The sequence below is a fragment of the Fusarium keratoplasticum genome, chromosome 3 (assembly GCF_025433545.1).
Source record: "Fusarium keratoplasticum isolate Fu6.1 chromosome 3, whole genome shotgun sequence".
Classification (NCBI taxonomy): domain Eukaryota; kingdom Fungi; phylum Ascomycota; class Sordariomycetes; order Hypocreales; family Nectriaceae; genus Fusarium; species Fusarium keratoplasticum.
This window is the reverse complement of record NC_070531.1, coordinates 2,654,019-2,672,185: the sequence shown is the minus strand read 5'-3', so window position 1 is coordinate 2,672,185 and position 18,167 is coordinate 2,654,019. Positions and strand designations below refer to the sequence as shown.

Here is an 18,167-nt window from a genome sequence, read left to right as displayed (position 1 = left end):
TTGACGTGGACGGGATATCTTGTGAGCGAGGAGCATGGGTGGCGGAGTCGGGGGAGGGTGGCTAGCTATTAAATCAACGCCTCCACGACGTAAATGGATATAGCCAGAACGAGTATCATCGTCTTAAAGAAGCCGCTCAAAGAAACAGGACAAAGGAACTCCTTGGCAGAAAGACATGACCCGGGCGCTAAGGAGACGAGGAGTTGCAGGTTGGGATGTTCAAGTTGGCATCACGCCGGCAACAAAGGAACCGCATCGGCGAGTTGGGCGAGGTAGGTTGGAGGGTGCCATGTGGTCGCGGGGACGCATGACGAGGTACCTGCGGCGTCGAGGTAAGGTACACGTTTGGTAGTAGATTTTGGCGGGGAGCCTAGGTACCATCTCTCCCAACGCCGGTATCACATCCCCTCCCCTGTTCATGGGGTACCATGAGCCACGTACGCCACATCAACAGGCGTCATTCTCCCCAGAGAAAGAGAGCCTCCTCGGTGGTTGAGCGGCCCGTTGCCCGCGCTGACGCAAGGCAGACAAATAAATGGAGTGGAGGCCAGGCAGCTCGAGGCGCTGGCTCCGGTGGACCTCAGTGCTGAGGCCGCGTCGGATGCCCTGGGGAGACCTACGTACAGTGGAGCTGGCATTGCTGGCTGCCTTGGAGTGCTTGCGTGCCCCTGCAACTTTAGGCGCCTGGCTGCTGTGGAATCAGTGCTCGGGCATGCTCTCGCCCAATCCAGGCCAACGCAAGCTAACCTGATGGAGGTGCCGACTACGTAGTTCCTCCATCGCCGCCTTGTGACTGAGGCTAGGTAAGGTTGACGAGAGCCTGGAGTGAGCTCCAGCTGGAAACCCAGACCCGACACCAACATCTGCATCTACTCCATCCATTCCGCGGCATTCTGCGTCGTCACTGCAGATCCCCCATATCGCGTCTTCTTCAAATATACTGCCACTTTCCGTCGATCGAGCGCGAACCCCTTCATCGCATCATCTCCGCCGCCCTCAAGATGATGAGCTGGTGGTCGTCCTCGGCCAACACGGCCCTGGACGAGCAGATCGAGAAAGCCACGAGCAGCAGCCTGTAGGCCGACAGGAACCTTTCGCCCCAGTATCATGCATGGCTGACCCGGTTCCGACAGTGAGGATATTGCTCTGAACCTCGAAATCTCCGATGTTATCAGATCCAAGACGGTCGCGCCCAAAGAGGCCATGCGCTCCCTCAAGAGGCGCATCGGCAATAAGAACCCCAATACCCAGCTCAGCGCGCTGAATGTATGATGTCCCGTGGCCATTCCGCGAACATTGAAGCTGACCTGCATCAGCTTACCGATACCTGCGTCAAGAATGGCGGGTCGCACTTCTTGGCCGAGATTGCGTCCCGTGAGTTCATGGATAATCTAGTGTCGCTTCTCCAAGCAGTTGGGGGTGCTGCCGTCAACGCCGATGTCAAATCCAAGATCCTCGAGCTTGTGCAATCATGGGCTGGGGCTACTGAAGGCCGATACGAGCTTTCTTACATTGGTGAAGTCTATCGAACCCTGCAGCGTGATGGTTACCAGTTCCCCCCAAAGACCACTGTGGCTAGCAGCATGATTGACAGCAGTGCGGTAAGGCATACTCACCACTCGTGCCTAGAATTCTACTAATGATGGATTCCAGCCTCCAGAGTGGACTGACTCGGAAGTCTGTATGCGATGCCGGACCGCCTTTACCTTTACCAACCGAAAGCACCACTGTCGAAACTGCGGAAACTGCTTTGACCAGCAGTGCTCGAGCAAGACCGTCGCCCTCCCGCACCTGGGCATCCTTACCCCAGTTCGAGTCGATGATGGCTGTTATGCTAAGCTCACCAACAAGGGCTACAAGGTCCCCAACCCATCCCTCGACCGATCGCCCACCTACCCCCACAAGACTCGCAGCACCTCGGCCATGCAACCCCGTAACGCCCGTGTCGACGATGGTTTTGATGAGGATCTTAAGAAGGCATTGGCGATGAGCTTGGAAGAAGTCAAGACCCATTCTCGAGGCTATGCTGAGCCTGCCCAAACTAGCTACACGGCCAACGGTGACGCCTCGGCAGCCAAGCAAGCAGAGGAGGAGGACGAGGATTTGAAGGCTGCGATCGCTGCTTCTCTGGCAGATATGGAGGAGCAGAAGAAGAGACATGCTGCGGCGCTCAAGGAACAAACATCAGCCTCGTCGAACCCCTCAACAACGACCAACTTTGTGCTCCCCAAGAACGACTACGAGTTGACACCTGTGGAGGCGGAGAACATCAACCTGTTTTCAACCCTCGTTGATCGGCTTCAGACTCAGCCCCCGGGCACTATCCTTCGCGAACCGCAAATTCAAGAACTGTACGACAGCATCGGCACATTACGACCAAAGCTGGCACGAACTTATGGCGAGACCATGAGCAAGCACGGTATGTGAATATATCTAGCCTGGGAAGAGCTGCTACTAACCTCACCCAGATACCTTGTTGGATCTCCATGCCAAGTTGTCAACAGTAGTCCGATATTACGATCGCATGCTCGAGGAGAGATTGTCCAAGGCTTACAGCCAGCAAAGCCTTGGTGGTTATAACCTGCCACCTCCTCGCCAGGCGGCTGGCCCATACCCCTCCATCCCATCCCACGTTCCTAGCAACCCTGCCGGCGCGGAAAGCTTTTATACTGGCCAGCAAAGAGCCAGCTACCAGGCGCCTCCTCAACACCAACACTATCAGCAACCTCCCCAAGCAATTCCTCAGCAACAGTATCCTCCTTACGGATCCGCGCCAGAGCCCCAGCCAGGACAATACCCGCAGCCACAGCAGCCTCAGCGGACTGGTAGCTGGCAGAACAGAGCGCCCTCGGCTCCTCAAGATCCCTATCAGCAACAGCCCCCTCAGGATCCTAACCAGCCAACGCAGACCCCACGACAGGCCCAGGCAACACCTGCCAGTGACCCTAATGCCTCTTACTATTTCACTCCCCAGCAACCGACTCCGGCACCTGTGGGGCCATCAGCACCTGGACCTGCTCCTGATACTGCTCCATCCCCGTATCCCAGCTTGCAGCCATCGATGCAATACCCCAGGGGATCAATTTCAGCTCCATCGCAACCTACTCCGGTTCAGACGCCGGCTCAGATTTCTCAGCCAGCCCAGCCAGTTCAAGCTCAACAGCCCCCCCAAGCTCCTCAGCAACCACAGCAGCCTCTCCAGTCTACCCCACAGCCACAGCAAACCCAAGCACCCCAGCCGTCCCAACCGCAGCCCTCGCAACCAACCCAGCAAGCACCACCTTTGCAACAGCAGCCTTACTGGCAGCCATCTATGCCTCAGCAACACCACCATCACCAGCCTCAGCAGCAACAACCCCAGCAACCTCAGCAGCCCCAGCAGCAGCCCCCGGCCGCGCAGCAAAACTGGGCATACGGTGGCTACAACCAGGACTCGTTCCCTTCGGTACCGCAGCACGACCCTGTGCCACAGCAGCCTGTCAAAGAGGAGGCATTGATTGAGTTGTAAGATTTTACAGTGAGGTCATGGTGAACCAAGAGGTTAGGTTACTTGTGCGGTGCAGATCCTCTTAGATGATTTGGACTGCGGCGTTGAACGGATTTGTTGCTTGTTACAGAAGAGAATGAATGTATTCTAAGTCATGTCAACTTGATCAGACATAGCTGACTACCTACAATTCCATGATTTGTGAAACCCGTCTTATGCGTTGTCGGTCAGATGTGACGTGACTGATTACTTGCTGACCGTTGCAGTTATCAAGCCGAGCTCGACGTACGAATCAAGTAATTCGAAGCGGCAGAGGAGGATCCAGCAGCTTGGTAATCCAAGCAATAAACGTCCGTCACTAGGCTTCCGAGCCACCGGCACTTCCCCACCGGCGGGCTAATGCAGCTCGGAAAACCCACGCGGGCCAATCGGCGAGCCGCGGCCGCCCACGCCGCTCACCTAGGAGGGTAGCTCCGCAGGACGCGGCGCCGGCCCCGGAGACGCAAACCTGTTCCTGGCCCGGGTTCGGCGGGGCGGCCACGGAGCTTGAGTCATAAGCTGTGTGATGGATTTTTTTTTTCCTTTTACGGTAAATGTAACTTGTCAATTGGCGATTTAAATAGAGACCTGATCTTCTTATTCCACTCTCATCTCATCAACTTGACTTCCATCTTCCATCTACTCAAAAGTTTCGTCATATATCGCTCACCCAGTCTAACCTCATTTCACACAACATGGCCCCGACAATTCATCTCGTCCGCCACGCTCAGGGTTTCCACAACCTGTCCATCGAGAACGAGCAGCTGCCCGACCCGGACCTGACGCCCCTTGGCGAGGAGCAGTGTGCCGCCCTCCGCGCCGCGTTCCCTCACCACGACAAACTCACCAAGCTGCTGGCCTCGCCCATGCGTCGCACCGTCTACACCTGTCTCCATGCTTTTGGCACCGATGCCCTGCTTCCCATCACCGCTCTGCCCGTCTTCCAGGAGGTCTCTGCTCAGCCCTGCGATATTGGCTCACCTGTGGCCAAGGTGCGAGCTGAGTTCGAGGGCAAGGCTGACTACGCCGGTGTGGAGGAGACGTGGTGTGAAAAGGGCCCCGGCAGCAAGTACGAGCCCACGCTAGAGAAGCTTACGGTTCGAGGCAGGGAGGCCAGAAGAACCTTGAGAGAGATTGCTGGCAGCGGAGATGAGCACATTGTAGTTGTTTCCCACGGAGGATTCCTCCACTTCCTGACAGATGACTGGCACGGCGTCCCTGATGGACGAGGTATGATGGAGAAACTCCCCCCTTTTTGAGGAAGCGCTGACCAAGATGACAGCTACTGGCTGGTCAAACTGCGAGTTCCGCTCGTACCAGTTCGTCGATCCTACTGGCGAGGATGAGGATGCCGCCCTTCGCGAGACCGAGGAGAGCTGGCAGCGACGAGAGGGCAACACAATCCCTCCCACACAGACGGAGCAGCGTGAGCTGAGACCAATCGTACTGGAAAAGATTGCTCCTCACCTGAACCTTTCCATGCCCAATGGGAAGCTCTAGACGGTTCAAGGATGAGGGATCGTGCATTTGGAAATTTTCAACTAAACTGATAGAGAGAGGCGAGATAGAATGGGCTCAAGGTCAGACAAATCTGCATTAATAGCTAGAACTAGAATTTGATGGAACTAGTAGGAACCTAATGAGAGATGTGCTTCTACATCTTGCAGACTGTGAAAACCACTTAAGATCGCCTCCAAAACATTCACCCCTAGTTGCCAGACGAGCTTGGCTCGTCCAGATCCTTTCTCCCGAGTATGTCCATCACCTTTTGGATCTCCTTCCAGCCGGACTGTCGAATCTCAAGCACGATGACAACCCAGCCAGTCTTGGCACGGGGGTCTTGCTTCAGCTTGCATCGACAAAAGCATTTGGCGTGTGAGGGCCGTTTCTTCAAGAAGTCCTGGGCAGCGATATCCCGGGGACTCCCTACCTCCCAATGGATAAGAGTTCCGTTGATGTATGGTGCTTGTTCTTTGAGGAGGCTTCGGAATTGAAAATATTGCTTCTTCTGGAAATTCTCGCGGCTGGAGTAGACGACTCGACCGAACAATTCAAAGACAGCTTTGTCTTGGTTCTTGAACATCTGCTCCTTTGCATCCAGCATCTCCTGGACATCAACAAACGTTCTGTAGGGTCTCATCAGCACTTGGCTGATATCAGGGTCAGAGCTCCTAGTTTTGATAGTCGTTGATGATTCCGTTCTAGAAGACACAGAGGTTTTCTTCTTAGTTGACGGCGCGCCAGCGACGGATGATTTGGAGTCGTAAACGCCGGGCGAGTGAAGTACAGATTCCTGCTTCGGAGCATGGCGGGAATGCTCCTGGACTTGACTCCAGTCCATGTCCTCGGGGAGGAGGGGATCATCGGTGTTGAGTCCGGCTGCATTTGCGTGTGTATGGGGAGGCGAGTGTTGCAACTGAGGGTCATATTCATCCGCAGATCGCGAGTCTCGATCCCATGCTCGAACAACGCTTGACGGTGGTTGTTGAAGCTCTTCCTATGACGCCTCATCCAAAAGCTCCGTGAAGGCGTCCTCGTCAGAGTCTTCCAGTTCGACAATGTCTGTGTCACCTTCCTGACATGCTTGAAACCCAGAGAGTATCTTGTCTGTAGATTCGTCAAGTTCGTCCAAGTACTGGTCCAAGTCGGAATCATCAAAATAGTCGGACTTGTTCACTTGCGATGCTCGTTGAGAGGGGTCCCACGAGCTTCCTGGAGACTCGACCGGCCTAGCGTTGCTAGACTCCAGAATTCCATGAGTTTCGAAGGTACAAGTTGTCACTTGCGAAGCTTCGCATTGGCCAAGAATGGCAAGTGTGGGAAGCGGTTCGTCGACTTGGACATTTTGGCGTTTGACTTTGTCGTAGCTTTCGCTACTATCTGAGCGCTGACGTTTAGGTGGGTGCCCAGTCAACTCGAGACTAATTGACAGGACATGTGTCAGACAGGGAAGATATGAAATCATGGGCTTATTTGGATTATTACAACTCACATTGCTCGAGGATCGACGTGCGGCTCCATGATGAATCCACCTCAACCGTCAGTAGGTACAATAGTTTCCTTCAACGTCACAGCGAGAGGGATTGTGTCATAAGCATGTCGTTCATGTGGGTAACTGAAATGTGGATACTGGGAAGCAGAAGATCTTCGAGGCTCCAGAGTCGAAGTGACGTTTAAAACATGTAAGAAGAAAGGGTCCAGAAGTTCAAAATCTCGATGCGCCGAGATCTTTGACCTGGACATCGTGACCTGGGTGATCAGGCACCTCCCCTGTTGCTCCTTCCCTCTTTCCTCTCTTCGTGACGTGTACCTCAACTCCACCAAATTCCAAAACCGGTTTTGCCGGGACGGTCGCTGATGTCCGGAAGGTGCAGACACGGAAGGGGCGACAGGAAGAAGAAAGAAAAAATGATTGCATTGGACCAGTCACGGCTGCACGCAGTCAAGGAGATGCTTTTTGCCTGCATCTCGACCAGGAGGACTGAAGCGCGCCGGTCACCGGCAATTCTCGCCTCCTGTTCCCAGCAGAACTCCACCCCAAGCCTTATTTTAAGGACTAGATCTATCACAACCCATGCAGCCAGGCATTTTTGCCGATGCGGCCAGGGCCGCACCCATGGAATTGGCTTCGGCTATAGATGACAGACAGAGATTCCCCCAATATTGAAGAAAATGGATCGCGAAGGGGAAGTGAAGTATTGGGGGAGTGATTGGGGGCGGGTACACGAGTCGTCAGCCCCGCAGATTGTCCACCAACCACGGGACACGTCAGGTAGCGTCACTCTCACAGAGCCTCTCCCAACGGTTGAAGGACTCTACTTTTCCGTCCTCGTGAGCTGAGCACGAAAGAAGGGGCCATTGGTTGAGATGATGGGCATCAACATGCAATTTGTCAAGCGGATCCCGCTCGTAAACATTTGCCGAGAATCCCGTGGACATGTCCAGCATGCAATTTGCTAAACATCTAGGGCCGGAGTAGCCTTGACCGAAGCAATATTTCTTTCAACCACCTGCGCTTCCCCCCCATGCACGTCAGCTGGAACGAAAGCACCGAGAGGCCTGGACCGCAGCGTGCCCCCCTGAAATAGGTTCCCAGGACCCCTGAATGGCCCGCTGATAGACAGCGGAGAAGAGACCAGTCGATGGGGCCGAGGCCGGGGCTCCGCATGTGCCGTCCGTGTGACCTCTGTCTTGGTGGAGTTGGGGTTCGACAGGCGAAGGTGGGATCCACTCATGATGGCAAAAGCCGGCCGAAAATCAAACCTGCTTCTGCGCTTCTCCGGCGATCGATCTCCCACGGCAGTGGCACAGACGACGAGGCAGTGGCAGAGCCAGAGAAACCCCCGCCCTCCTTCCCTTTCCGGACCCCGACTTCGCAAGCAAGCACATGTCAGGGCGGTTGAGATTGCCATCCCATTACACTCTGCCACTCTGGCCGTTGTCTCGCCGGCTCCCGCCTGCCGTCCAGGTGTTGCTAACTCACAATGGCATTCCGAGGCGTCACCTCCCCCCTTCCCGTTCTCCTCCCCCACTCTCTCCGCCGGCTCCTGGTACATTTATCTCGTGCTCCTTCCTCATCTCGACTCCCTCTCTTCTCTCCTCTCTTTGTTTCTTCCATCTTTATTCCACATTCTCGATCTCGATCAACGACTTCTCCTCCTGCTTCTCCTCTCTCCGTACCTAAACTCAACCGCTTTCTCCGCAGGCGAATATCTCTAGCATCGCCCACATCCATAAGACGCCTCTACTCTCTATTACATCGTCCTCCACCCTCCTGCTAGGGACGGCTCCCTTGCCACGATATCAAAAGACACAGACAATCCCATCTGACTGCATCGTGTGCAAGGATGCAATTCACAACCGTCGACGCGTCGCCCCAGCTGGTGCCCAGCAAACGGGACCCCTTGGTGCCTGTCCACTCACACACGGTTGAGGAGCGTGAGGCTAAGCGTCCACGGACTGCCGAGGTCTTGCTTGAAGAACAACTTCCTCAATCGCTCATCGACGCGGTTGAACTTACCAAAGAGACTATCAAGGCAGAAGAGGAAGAACAGCTTCCTCAAGGAATCACCGAGACGGAGGAGGAGAAGCAGAAGCACTGGTTCGTCGGTAGTATCGACCAGGGAACGACTTCAACTCGGTTCCTCATCTTCAATGGCCATGGCGAGCCTGTTGCTAGCCACCAGATCGAGTTTGAGAACCATTACCCGCACTCGGGGTAAGTTGAGCCCCTTTTCATGTCAGGACTATTACTAACAAGACCGCAGATGGCACGAGCATAAGCCAATGGAACTCCTCGAGTCTGTCGAAACATGCATTGCAAAGGCGACCGAGAAGTTTTGCGCAGATGGCCACACTGTTTCTGAGATCCGCTCCATTGGCATCACCAACCAGCGCGAGACGACGGTCCTTTGGGACAAGAACACCGGCGAAGCCCTCTACAATGCCGTCGTCTGGCCTGACACTCGTACTGCCGCGCTTGTGCGCGATCTAAAGGCCCGACCCGGTGCCGACAAACTCCAGGAGAAGTGCGGACTCCCATTGTCCACATACCCCTCAAGCGTCAAGTTGCTTTGGGTTCTCCAAAACGTAGACTCCGTACGAAAGGCCTATGACGAAGGCCGCCTCGCATTCGGCACTGTTGACTCATGGTTGATCTACCAGCTCAACGGAGGTGCAAACAAGGAGGGTGGACCTGTCTACGTCACAGACTCGACCAACGCCAGCCGTACCATGTTCATGAACCTCAAGACACTTGATTACGACGATGATCTGCTCAAGTTTTTCGACATCGACCGTAACAAGCTTGGTCTTCCTAAGATTGTGCCATCCTCCCATCCCACTGCCTTTGGTACCCTCGCCCGCGGGCCCCTGAAGGGCACACCTATTGCTGGCTGTCTGGGTGATCAATCATCTGCTCTGGTCGGCCAATGTGGTTTCAGCCCAGGCCAAGCCAAGAACACATATGGCACGGGCTGCTTCCTCCTCTACAATGTTGGACACGAACCTGTCATCTCCAAGACGGGCTTGCTCGCAACTGTCGCATACGACTTTGGTCGGGGTCGTAAACCAGTCTACGCCCTCGAGGGCAGTATCGCTGTTGCTGGTTCCGGTGTCAAGTTTCTACAAAACAACCTTGGCATTATCAAGGCGGCTTCAGAGGTGGACAGTGTTGCTCAGTCCGTCCCCGACAACGGTGGTGTCGTCTTTGTGACGGCGTTCAGTGGTCTCTTTGCCCCGTACTGGATTGACGATGCCAAGGGCACGCTCTGTAAGTCTTCTCGCAAGCCTCTCGCTTCTGAATCAGGGCTAACATGTTTCTAGTTGGTGTCACCCAACATACAAAGAAGGGCCACATTGTACGAGCCACACTCGAGGCTACCTGCCACCAAACGGCGGCGATTCTTGACGCCATGGCCTCGGATTCTGGTCATGCCTTGGACATCCTTGCAGTCGATGGAGGTCTCTCCAATTCGGACCTCTGTATGCAAACTCAGGCTGACCTGAGCGGCGTCCCTGTTGATCGCCCAGCCATGCGCGAAACTACCGCACTGGGGGCCGCCATTGCCGCCGGACTCGCCACTGGAGTCTGGAACGAGCTTGAAGAACTGCACGAAGTGAACAGGAAGGGCCGCAAGGTTTTCAAGCCCCAGCTTGATACCAAGGACCGAAGTCGGATGCGGAAGCGGTGGGAGCGGGCTGTCGATATGAGCAGAGGATGGCTCAAGGATATCGGTGATGAATAACGAGAGGATGAAGAAAAGCCATTGGCAGGGAGATACGTGTATCATAAGGGTGTTAAAGGGTGTGAACTTGGCATAGCGAGCCTCAGCAACGGAGCTAGGTGTTGGATAAGGATCCTTGGGAATTAGCCGAGGGCTTGGTCTATTGAATAATAAATCTTCTTCAAGCAGTCGACTGCATGCAGCTCTGAATGTGTGATACGGAAAGAATCTTGTGAGAGTTGAAGGGACTGATTACCGGGCATCCGATTGGGTCCACGTCGGCTGTTTCTGGGCGTGTAAGTCTGCAGAATGGTGCACAAGTGTGAAGCTGATCAAGTACACGTATTGGGCTTTTGAGGCGATAGCCCATGGCAGTCTGGCCCGTCTACTGGAGGTCCCACTGAATAGTCTCTATTCTGGACCGTCCTATTTTAGGCATTGATCATCGCTGCTGAATGAGGCCGAGAGCATTCGATGGCGATCCACGTCTCAGCCGGGAGTTCAGAATCGTCTTATCAGCCGAGCCGGTAGATGCAGATGCCGAAGCTCGAAAAACAAGAGTGCGTTTACTCCGAGTCAGAAACGGCAACCCAGGCTTACGCGCCGTGAGAAAAAGAATTTAGTTCCCGTGTGGTTGCGACCTAAATATGGATCAGTTGGTAAGACGTGATGGGAGCTAGATCCTTGACGGCTCCTTGTGATATAAGACTGTGAACGAGTAAGCCCCCTGATCTCCTGTAAGGTCCAAATTGTTGATATGGATGAACGAACATGTACAGCGGTTCATTTGGTCAATATTGTCTGTCTGTCTAGGGCCGCCTGGACGCTGACAGGATGCCGTTTGTCTGAAGCCAAAACGGTCCGTGTGGTGCAGATGCGCTCCTTCGATGTACATGCAAAGGTTCGTTTGGATAAGCGCCGACCATGTGGTCCCCGAGTACAACAGATAGGGCTTGGAGTTGTCTCTTTTGATGTTTGAGATAACTTGAGGTGATGGCCATCCTGATGCTCTGGCTCTGGAGCCGCATCTCGCTGAGTACCTACCTACCTATAGGGCACTTCCACAATATGGTCTCTTTGTCAACCGTTAACTAAAGCGACGTTACGTGTACTGCGGTAGATAACTACCCATCCCCTCCATGTCAACAGCGCCAAGATCAAAGCCCAACAGAGGCCTTTCCACCTGTACACACTGTTCACGAGGCCATGTGCAGCAGCATGCACGTCGCAGTTGGGTGGGCATCAAGCCGGGGGATTCGCGATGCGGTGAGTGGCCTGTAAGTGCGAGACGATAGGTAGCTTGTATTAAGCTCTTGAGAACATGAAGCTTTTCTTGGACGTTTCATCCAGGCCCGCCAAGGACAAGAAGATGATGATGATGACAAGGTTGCAGCCAGGCCCAGGTTACGGCACCCAACCAGGCACAGAATCAGGGGTCCAGGTCCCCATAAAAAGTCCTAGAAGTCCTGAACTTGAGGGCCCTGCATTGGACGCTTCCCATCCATGATCGTATTTGTCACCCAAACCCGACAGATCCTAGTCCCCGCCCGGGGCGAGGGCGGCTGAGGATAATTGGTACATGGCGGCACGAGCCTCACACGCTCCAGGTCAACTGGAGGGGAAGCAGCTAGACAGTGATGCGCAGAGGGGAGAGGCCTGAAGATTGTCAACAGAGGATTGATATACTATTCATCAGTTTCTGATAAAAGTCACAGTCATTGCGATCATCTTGAGGCTGTCAAAAGCTCGCAAAGTAGCCAATCGAGGGGTTTGAGGGGTCAACGGCTTCGTCTTTTGCTGCTTGCCGTTCGTCATGCGCATGCTCCCGCCGTGGCTCAAAGGTTCCCCGCCATCCATCCCACCTTTTCCAGTTGACATGAGCGATCAGGCTCTGGACGAGGGACGCAGACAGTAACACAGAAAACTGATGAATGGCAGTCAGCTTCTATATCAGGATTCCACATCCCTCTACTGTTCCAATTCCCTTCCATCTCGTTCATCCCTAACCGAAAAACGGTCAATTGGTCCATGGGAGGGGGAGCTGGAGAGAACCCCACCATGGAGCCCGCCAATGTCGGCCACAGCCACAGTCATCAATCAGCGACAAGCCGTGTCGTCAGCGAGAGGGACCCCCCGGGCAGTTTCTTTTTTTTGCAACGGGCAACGGATATGGACAAGGCAGACTTTGGGGCCGCTGTCCGTGGCATTGGGCCCTTGTCCTGTTGGTCAAATGTTTAGTCTTGAGCTTACATGCCCAGCCTGATTGGCAAATAGACCCAGGTTGAGCGAGTATCAGGTCGGCCGTTTGTGCAGTGTCGACAGGTCTCTACCCGCTGCCGTAATGCAATGTAGCTGTCCGTCAGTTCGTCTCAATTCCCGCCCGCCTACCAATTCTCGTCCCCGTCATTGAAGCCGGTGAGAGGAAAATCCGTCGGCCAGTTGATGGAATGTCCTGCTGCATCCCCTGTCCTCAGCCTTACACTGCTGGAAACGCCCTAGCGCCGTCAGCTCTAGACTTCTCCACCTGGAGGGGGGTCCTGCGCGGTCTCTGTTTCTGGTGGTCCTGCGCGGTCTCTGTTTCTGGTGGTCCTGCGCGGTGCCCCAATCCCCGTCCTTGATTCTCTGCCCACAAGTGCCCAGCCTGCAGCGCCTCGTCAGCCACCTCAGCCCAAGAGCCCAAAAGACCTGCTCAGATCTCATTGTTCCTTTTTATTGCGAGAGAAGCGAAGGAAGCAGTTATTCCCACGATCAGAGCCCATCGCCTATCCACCTGCTAAAGCTTGCGCCTCTTTGTCCATCGGATTTTCTCTCTGTGACGGTCTCATCGACATCATCAAGTTCGGCTCGTCCGTGCCCACGCCAGCGCCAGCGCCAGACTTGACGGCCTGCCTACCTACCCATCCATACATACGCCAACGCAACACAGCCAGACAGAGAGCCCACCTTTTGTCGACAGGCTCTCCCGCTCCAGCTCGCTCGCAACTTTTTCTACATGCCTGGCTCCAGCTGTCAGAAGAGCGACCCGGCAACTTACTTGCTCCCAAGCTACAGCCACGGAGCGCACCTAGAGACGGCAACGGATCCAAGGTCTAGAAGCAAGCCAAACTGAACATCGGCGACCATATTCCAAGCCAGCATCAAGCCAGCCCAGAAGAGAGCCGCCAGCGGCGTCCAGTCCTACCCAAGTAGACCTCAGCTCTGCTGCAACCAGCTCAGCCCAAGCTCAGCCCAAGCTTGTCAGCCAACCAGCCGGCGACCACTTCAGACTCGTACATCCCACTTCACTTCGCACGCCCCCCTCCTGCTCCCACTCCCGCCCGCCCATCGCATCAACCTGGGAGCTAGACAACCTGGTTGCTGGACTGTAGCCAGGCCAGGCCAGACCGTCTCTTCTCTCTCTCAACTTTTGCTCCCTCGCAACGCCTCTGCTCTGCTCTGCACTGCGCTACACTCCTGCTCTCCAGAAACCGCTTCTCTCCTCCTCTCCTCCTCCACCCCCCGTGCTAATTTCTGACCCGAGCCCGAGCCTGACCCTCTCTCATTCCCCCCTCCCCCTCCTGCGCCCAATCCCAATCCAACCCACCCCCCTCGTCGTCGTCCTATCCTGTCCTGTCCTGTTCGCTCCGTCCTGCCCCGTCCTGCTGCTGCGGCGCCTCGCCTCGCCGCCCTCTGCGTCTGTGCCTGTGCCTCTGTGCCTCTTCTGACCTTTGGTCCTACTCCTCAAACCTCCCCCCTTTGCTCCTCTCCCTTTCTTCCATATGAGTTCTATGAACTCCCGCTTCAAGAGCTTTGGCTTCGGAAAACGCAAGTCCGCTGCAAGCATCCAGAACGTCGAGGGTCTGACCCCAAGCCCAACCCCTCCTCCGGGCCAAATACCGCAGCCTCCTCACCAACACCAACACCAGCTCAACGCTCCCTCAATCGCCGCCTCGTCGTCCACGACCAGCCTCCCAATGAATCACCCGGGCCCTGGAAATCGCCCGCCCAGCTATACAGCCAACTTTCCTCCCGGCCAAGCTCCCCTCGGCCGCACCAGTCCTCTCACCCAGCAGCCCAACCGCACTCCTCCCAGCCAAATGGTTGGCGGTCCGCCCCCGATCAACACCGGTGCCCCCGTGGGCTACCCTCCCGGAATGGCTCCCATGGGCCAAGGTCCTCCTCCGATGGGAGGTCCTCCCGGCTTTGGACAGCCTCCTCCGCCTCAGGGCTACCCTCCCGCCGGTCCTCCTCCTCCTCAAGGTGGCCCCATCGGTCAGCAGTTCCAGCGCCCGGGCCCCGCTGCTGAGGTTGAGGGAGCCAGCCGGAGCAAGGCCCAGCTGATCGTGGGCATTGATTTTGTACGCATTTGAAGGGTTGCCAGTTCAGAAACGCAGTGGCTAATTGAGAAACCAGGGTACCACTTTCTCTGGCGTTGCCTTTGCGTTTGCGACCAACAACGAGGCCAAGGAAGACATCATTACTGAGTGGCCAGGCGCTGGCTCTTACACCAAGCAAAAGGTACGTGGAGTCGAGACAAGCAGCAGATATCGAGAGGCGCAGAGACTAAAGTTATTCTCCTCCAGATTCCCACGGTGCTTTACTACGATCAATACCAAAAGGTGGTAGGATGGGGTCCCGATATTGCTGACGCCCTCGCTCCCACCGGATACCCCAAGCCCGGTGTGCAAAAGGTTGAGTGGTTCAAGCTTCAGCTGATGCTCAGCGGAAACACCTACATCGATCCCATCAACCTCCCTCCTCTGCCCCCAGGAAAGTCCGAAATCGACGTCGCCGCCGATTACCTCTTCAAGCTCCGACAGGCCATGCGGTCAGCTCTGCAAAAGACACTGGGCGAAGTCTTTAACCGAGAAGAGCGCAACATCCGATACTATCTGACCGTGCCTGCTATCTGGAACGATGCCGGCAAGGCCGCCACCAGAGCTGCCGCCATCCAGGCTGGTTTCCTCCGAGACGAGAACGACAACCGTCTTACCCTGGTCTCTGAGCCCGAGGCCGCCGCCCTCTTCTGCTCCAAGACTGGTCTCCTGAACCTCAAGGTCCACGATGCCGTCCTGATTGTGGATTGTGGTGGTGGTACTGTCGATTTGATCGCCTACGAAGTCGAGGAGGAGAACCCCTTCACCGTCGCCGAGTGCACAGCTGGTTCGGGTGACTCGTGTGGTTCCACCGCCCTGAACCGGAACTTCAGCAACATTCTCCGGACCAAGATCCGCAAGATGAAGCTTCCCGACGGATCCAAGACGGCCGGTCGTGTCTATGCCAAGTGTATCATGGACTTTGAGAACCGAATCAAGGCCGATTTCCGGAATAACGGCCAGAAGTGGGCTGTCGACGTTGGTATCGAGGCTGAGTTCCCCGAGGCCGGCATCGAGGAGGGTTACATGACCTTCTCCAACGAGGAGATTCTCCAGTGCTTCGAGCCCGTTGTTAACCGCATTCTGGAGCTCGTGAGAAACCAGATCATTGCCATTCAGGCCCAGAACCGCACCCTCCAGAACATCCTGGTGGTTGGTGGTTTCGGTGCTTCCGAGTACCTCTTCCAGCAGATCAAGCTCCACGTCCCTCCCCAGTTCCAGTCCAAGGTCGTCCGCCCCATGGACTCAGTCGCCGCCATCGTCAAGGGTGCCGTCACCGCCGGAATCACGGAGCGAATCATCACCCACCGTGTCGCCCGTCGACACTACCTCATGGCCACCCTCCAGCCCTTTAAGGAAGGCTACCACCCTGAGGCCTACCGTGTACCCTCCCTGGACGGCAAGGACCGTTGCAAGTTCACCCGACAGATCTTTGTCCAGAAGGGTCAAAAGGTCAAGAACGGCGAACCCGTCAAGGTCTCGTTCTTCCGACAAGTCGCTCCTGGCGCTACCCTCATGTACGAGGATGTCCTGTACGCCTGTGACGACGATGTCTGCCCCGAATACACCAAGGATCCCCGTAAGTTTATTCTTGTCTACAAGTGATTCAAAGACTAACAATGCGCAGGCATCAAGGAAGTTGTCACGCTTACCTCGGATCTCTCCCGCAAGAACCTGGAGAAGGACTTTGAACGAATGGATACCCCTCAAGGCACCTTCTACCGCGTCTACTTTGATATCTACCTGACCCTGGATGGCTCCGAATTCAGCGCCGAGCTTGTCTGCCAGGGCGAAGTCATGGGCCGCTGCCGCGCCCGCTTCCGATAAACATGCAGTATAATGGAAAGAGAAAGCGATAAACTTGGAGTTTCACTTTGGAACCGCATGATACCTGGCGAGATGCAGAGGCGGGTGAGACTCGCTCGGAGCACCCCCCGAAATATGACAGACAGAGCAAGGGAAATATCTGGGATCGTCTTGGGATCATCCGACGAGACCAAAGAGACATGTCGAGCGACGAAAGATGTTGGATTTAGTACTAGGAGATTAAATAACTTGAGCGTGGTTGACACCAGGTGTGTCCAAGCCTGGTGTTGGGTTCTGAATTGATGGAGGGGGGAGAGTTACCTGCATGAACGACATGATGATCACTCGTATATAGACAATGGAGACATCATTGAATGTGCATAGCGTCTCGACAAGACTTATGCGTTTAGTGACTAATGATGCAAAGATATCGGGTATGAGAATGTCGAAATCTTGATCTACATCGACTCTGATTCTGTATATGAACTAAGCTGAGACTCCTGTCTTGGTACCCAAGTTATTGAACTAGAACAACTCAATCAGCCAAATGGCAAGGGGTACCAGCCGACTTGTACAGCCAGATTTAAGTCATGGTCCAAGTTACACGGCCAATCCCAGGCGAAAGCTGGACTCAAACTCTCCAAGCCAGTGATACCTTTTTTCTCTCACGGCAATATTTAGCAGTCGGTATCCAGGACATGGTTGCATGTATGTCATTGATCAGTCAGTGTCGGCCACAAGGAAGCCCTTCTCAGCTCAGATTCCCGGCACATGGCAATCGCCGTTCCTGGAACCTGTGTCCCGCTCTCTAAGTGACAAGGCAAACAGAACAGAGGAGGTTCAATTACAGTTGGAACTGGGGCGTTGTTGGGAGTTGGATGGTGGGGTCATGCAAGGTGCCGCGCACGTGGGGATTGCTTCAAGAAACCACAATAAACCCATCATTGAGTTGGAACCTCATATGAATGCCCGTAGTGCTTCTAACGCTCGTGTGCGGCTCGTGTACAGTATCGTCAACATGGAAAGCTATCAAGTTGCTGCTTGGAGAAAATTCCTCTTTTCTAAAAGGCAGGGCTAAAAAGAAGCTATCAAGTAGATCCAATACTTAAGAGGCTCATGATAGCCTCACATTTGGCGGCAACAGCCAAAAAGGGAAGGTTATATCACAGCATCAATGTTCACGGCTACCAACACAGAATCTCTGCAGAATCTAACCCTATACCGCATACTTGCATTCATCGTTATTCACACAACAATTCGTCGTCTGATCTTTTGCTGGCATGCATGTTGAGCCAGGGGTCTGGTTCTTGTCGATATCCCTGGCCCGTGGTCCCCTGACGTCATAGTTTTAAACCATGGCCACTCAAACTCGTGTAAGTCATGGCAGCCCAGACAAACATGGCAAGTTCTCGCTGTGAAGCGCCTTCCCTCGGTGCGGCCTTTCCCTGTCTACTCCTTCCTTTGCATTGTTTCAAAGTCTCAAATTGGTCGTTTCGTTATTTTCGGCCTTTCTTTCTCTTCCTCTCATCTTCAGCTCCATTCTCTCCTTTGCTCGAGGCCGATTCTTGGGCTTCTATCCCTCTTCAACCCTCTGGATTTGTTACCCTCTTTTTGTTTATCTGTTGATCAGCAAGCATCAAAAATATTAATAGTATCGTCTCTCCTCCTCGGCCGTTTCAGATTCTGGCCACCTCCCCTCCTTACCCGCTCCTCTACGACAACCTAGCCGATCTCGTCGCTCTCAGCCGGTCCACC

The 18,167-nt window shown here is 54.8% G+C and overlaps 4 protein-coding genes across 4 annotated transcripts; all 4 read left to right on the top strand.

Moving 5' to 3' along the window:
- Nucleotides 1-1,001: 1,001 nt before the first annotated feature.
- NCS57_00418100 (Vacuolar protein sorting-associated protein 27) lies at nucleotides 1,002-3,508 on the top strand (the record flags this gene model as incomplete). Its single annotated transcript, XM_053054151.1, has 5 exons — nucleotides 1,002-1,075; nucleotides 1,134-1,266; nucleotides 1,317-1,601; nucleotides 1,654-2,419; nucleotides 2,469-3,508. 5 exons carry the CDS (start codon nucleotides 1,002-1,004, stop codon nucleotides 3,506-3,508), a joined length of 2,298 nt encoding a protein of 765 aa, XP_052916311.1.
- Nucleotides 3,509-4,221: 713 nt separating this feature from the next.
- NCS57_00418000 (uncharacterized protein) lies at nucleotides 4,222-5,026 on the top strand (the record flags this gene model as incomplete). Its single annotated transcript, XM_053054150.1, has 2 exons — nucleotides 4,222-4,756; nucleotides 4,809-5,026. 2 exons carry the CDS (start codon nucleotides 4,222-4,224, stop codon nucleotides 5,024-5,026), a joined length of 753 nt encoding a protein of 250 aa, XP_052916310.1.
- Nucleotides 5,027-8,373: 3,347 nt separating this feature from the next.
- NCS57_00417900 (Glycerol kinase) lies at nucleotides 8,374-10,272 on the top strand (the record flags this gene model as incomplete). The annotated part of the gene is made up of 3 exons (XM_053054149.1): nucleotides 8,374-8,744; nucleotides 8,794-9,797; nucleotides 9,851-10,272. 3 exons carry the CDS (start codon nucleotides 8,374-8,376, stop codon nucleotides 10,270-10,272), a joined length of 1,797 nt encoding a protein of 598 aa, XP_052916309.1.
- Nucleotides 10,273-14,009: 3,737 nt separating this feature from the next.
- Nucleotides 14,010-16,433, top strand: NCS57_00417800 (uncharacterized protein; the record flags this gene model as incomplete). The annotated part of the gene is made up of 4 exons (XM_053054148.1): nucleotides 14,010-14,588; nucleotides 14,644-14,748; nucleotides 14,814-16,185; nucleotides 16,234-16,433. 4 exons carry the CDS (start codon nucleotides 14,010-14,012, stop codon nucleotides 16,431-16,433), a joined length of 2,256 nt encoding a protein of 751 aa, XP_052916308.1.
- Between the last annotated feature and the right edge of the window lie 1,734 nt (nucleotides 16,434-18,167).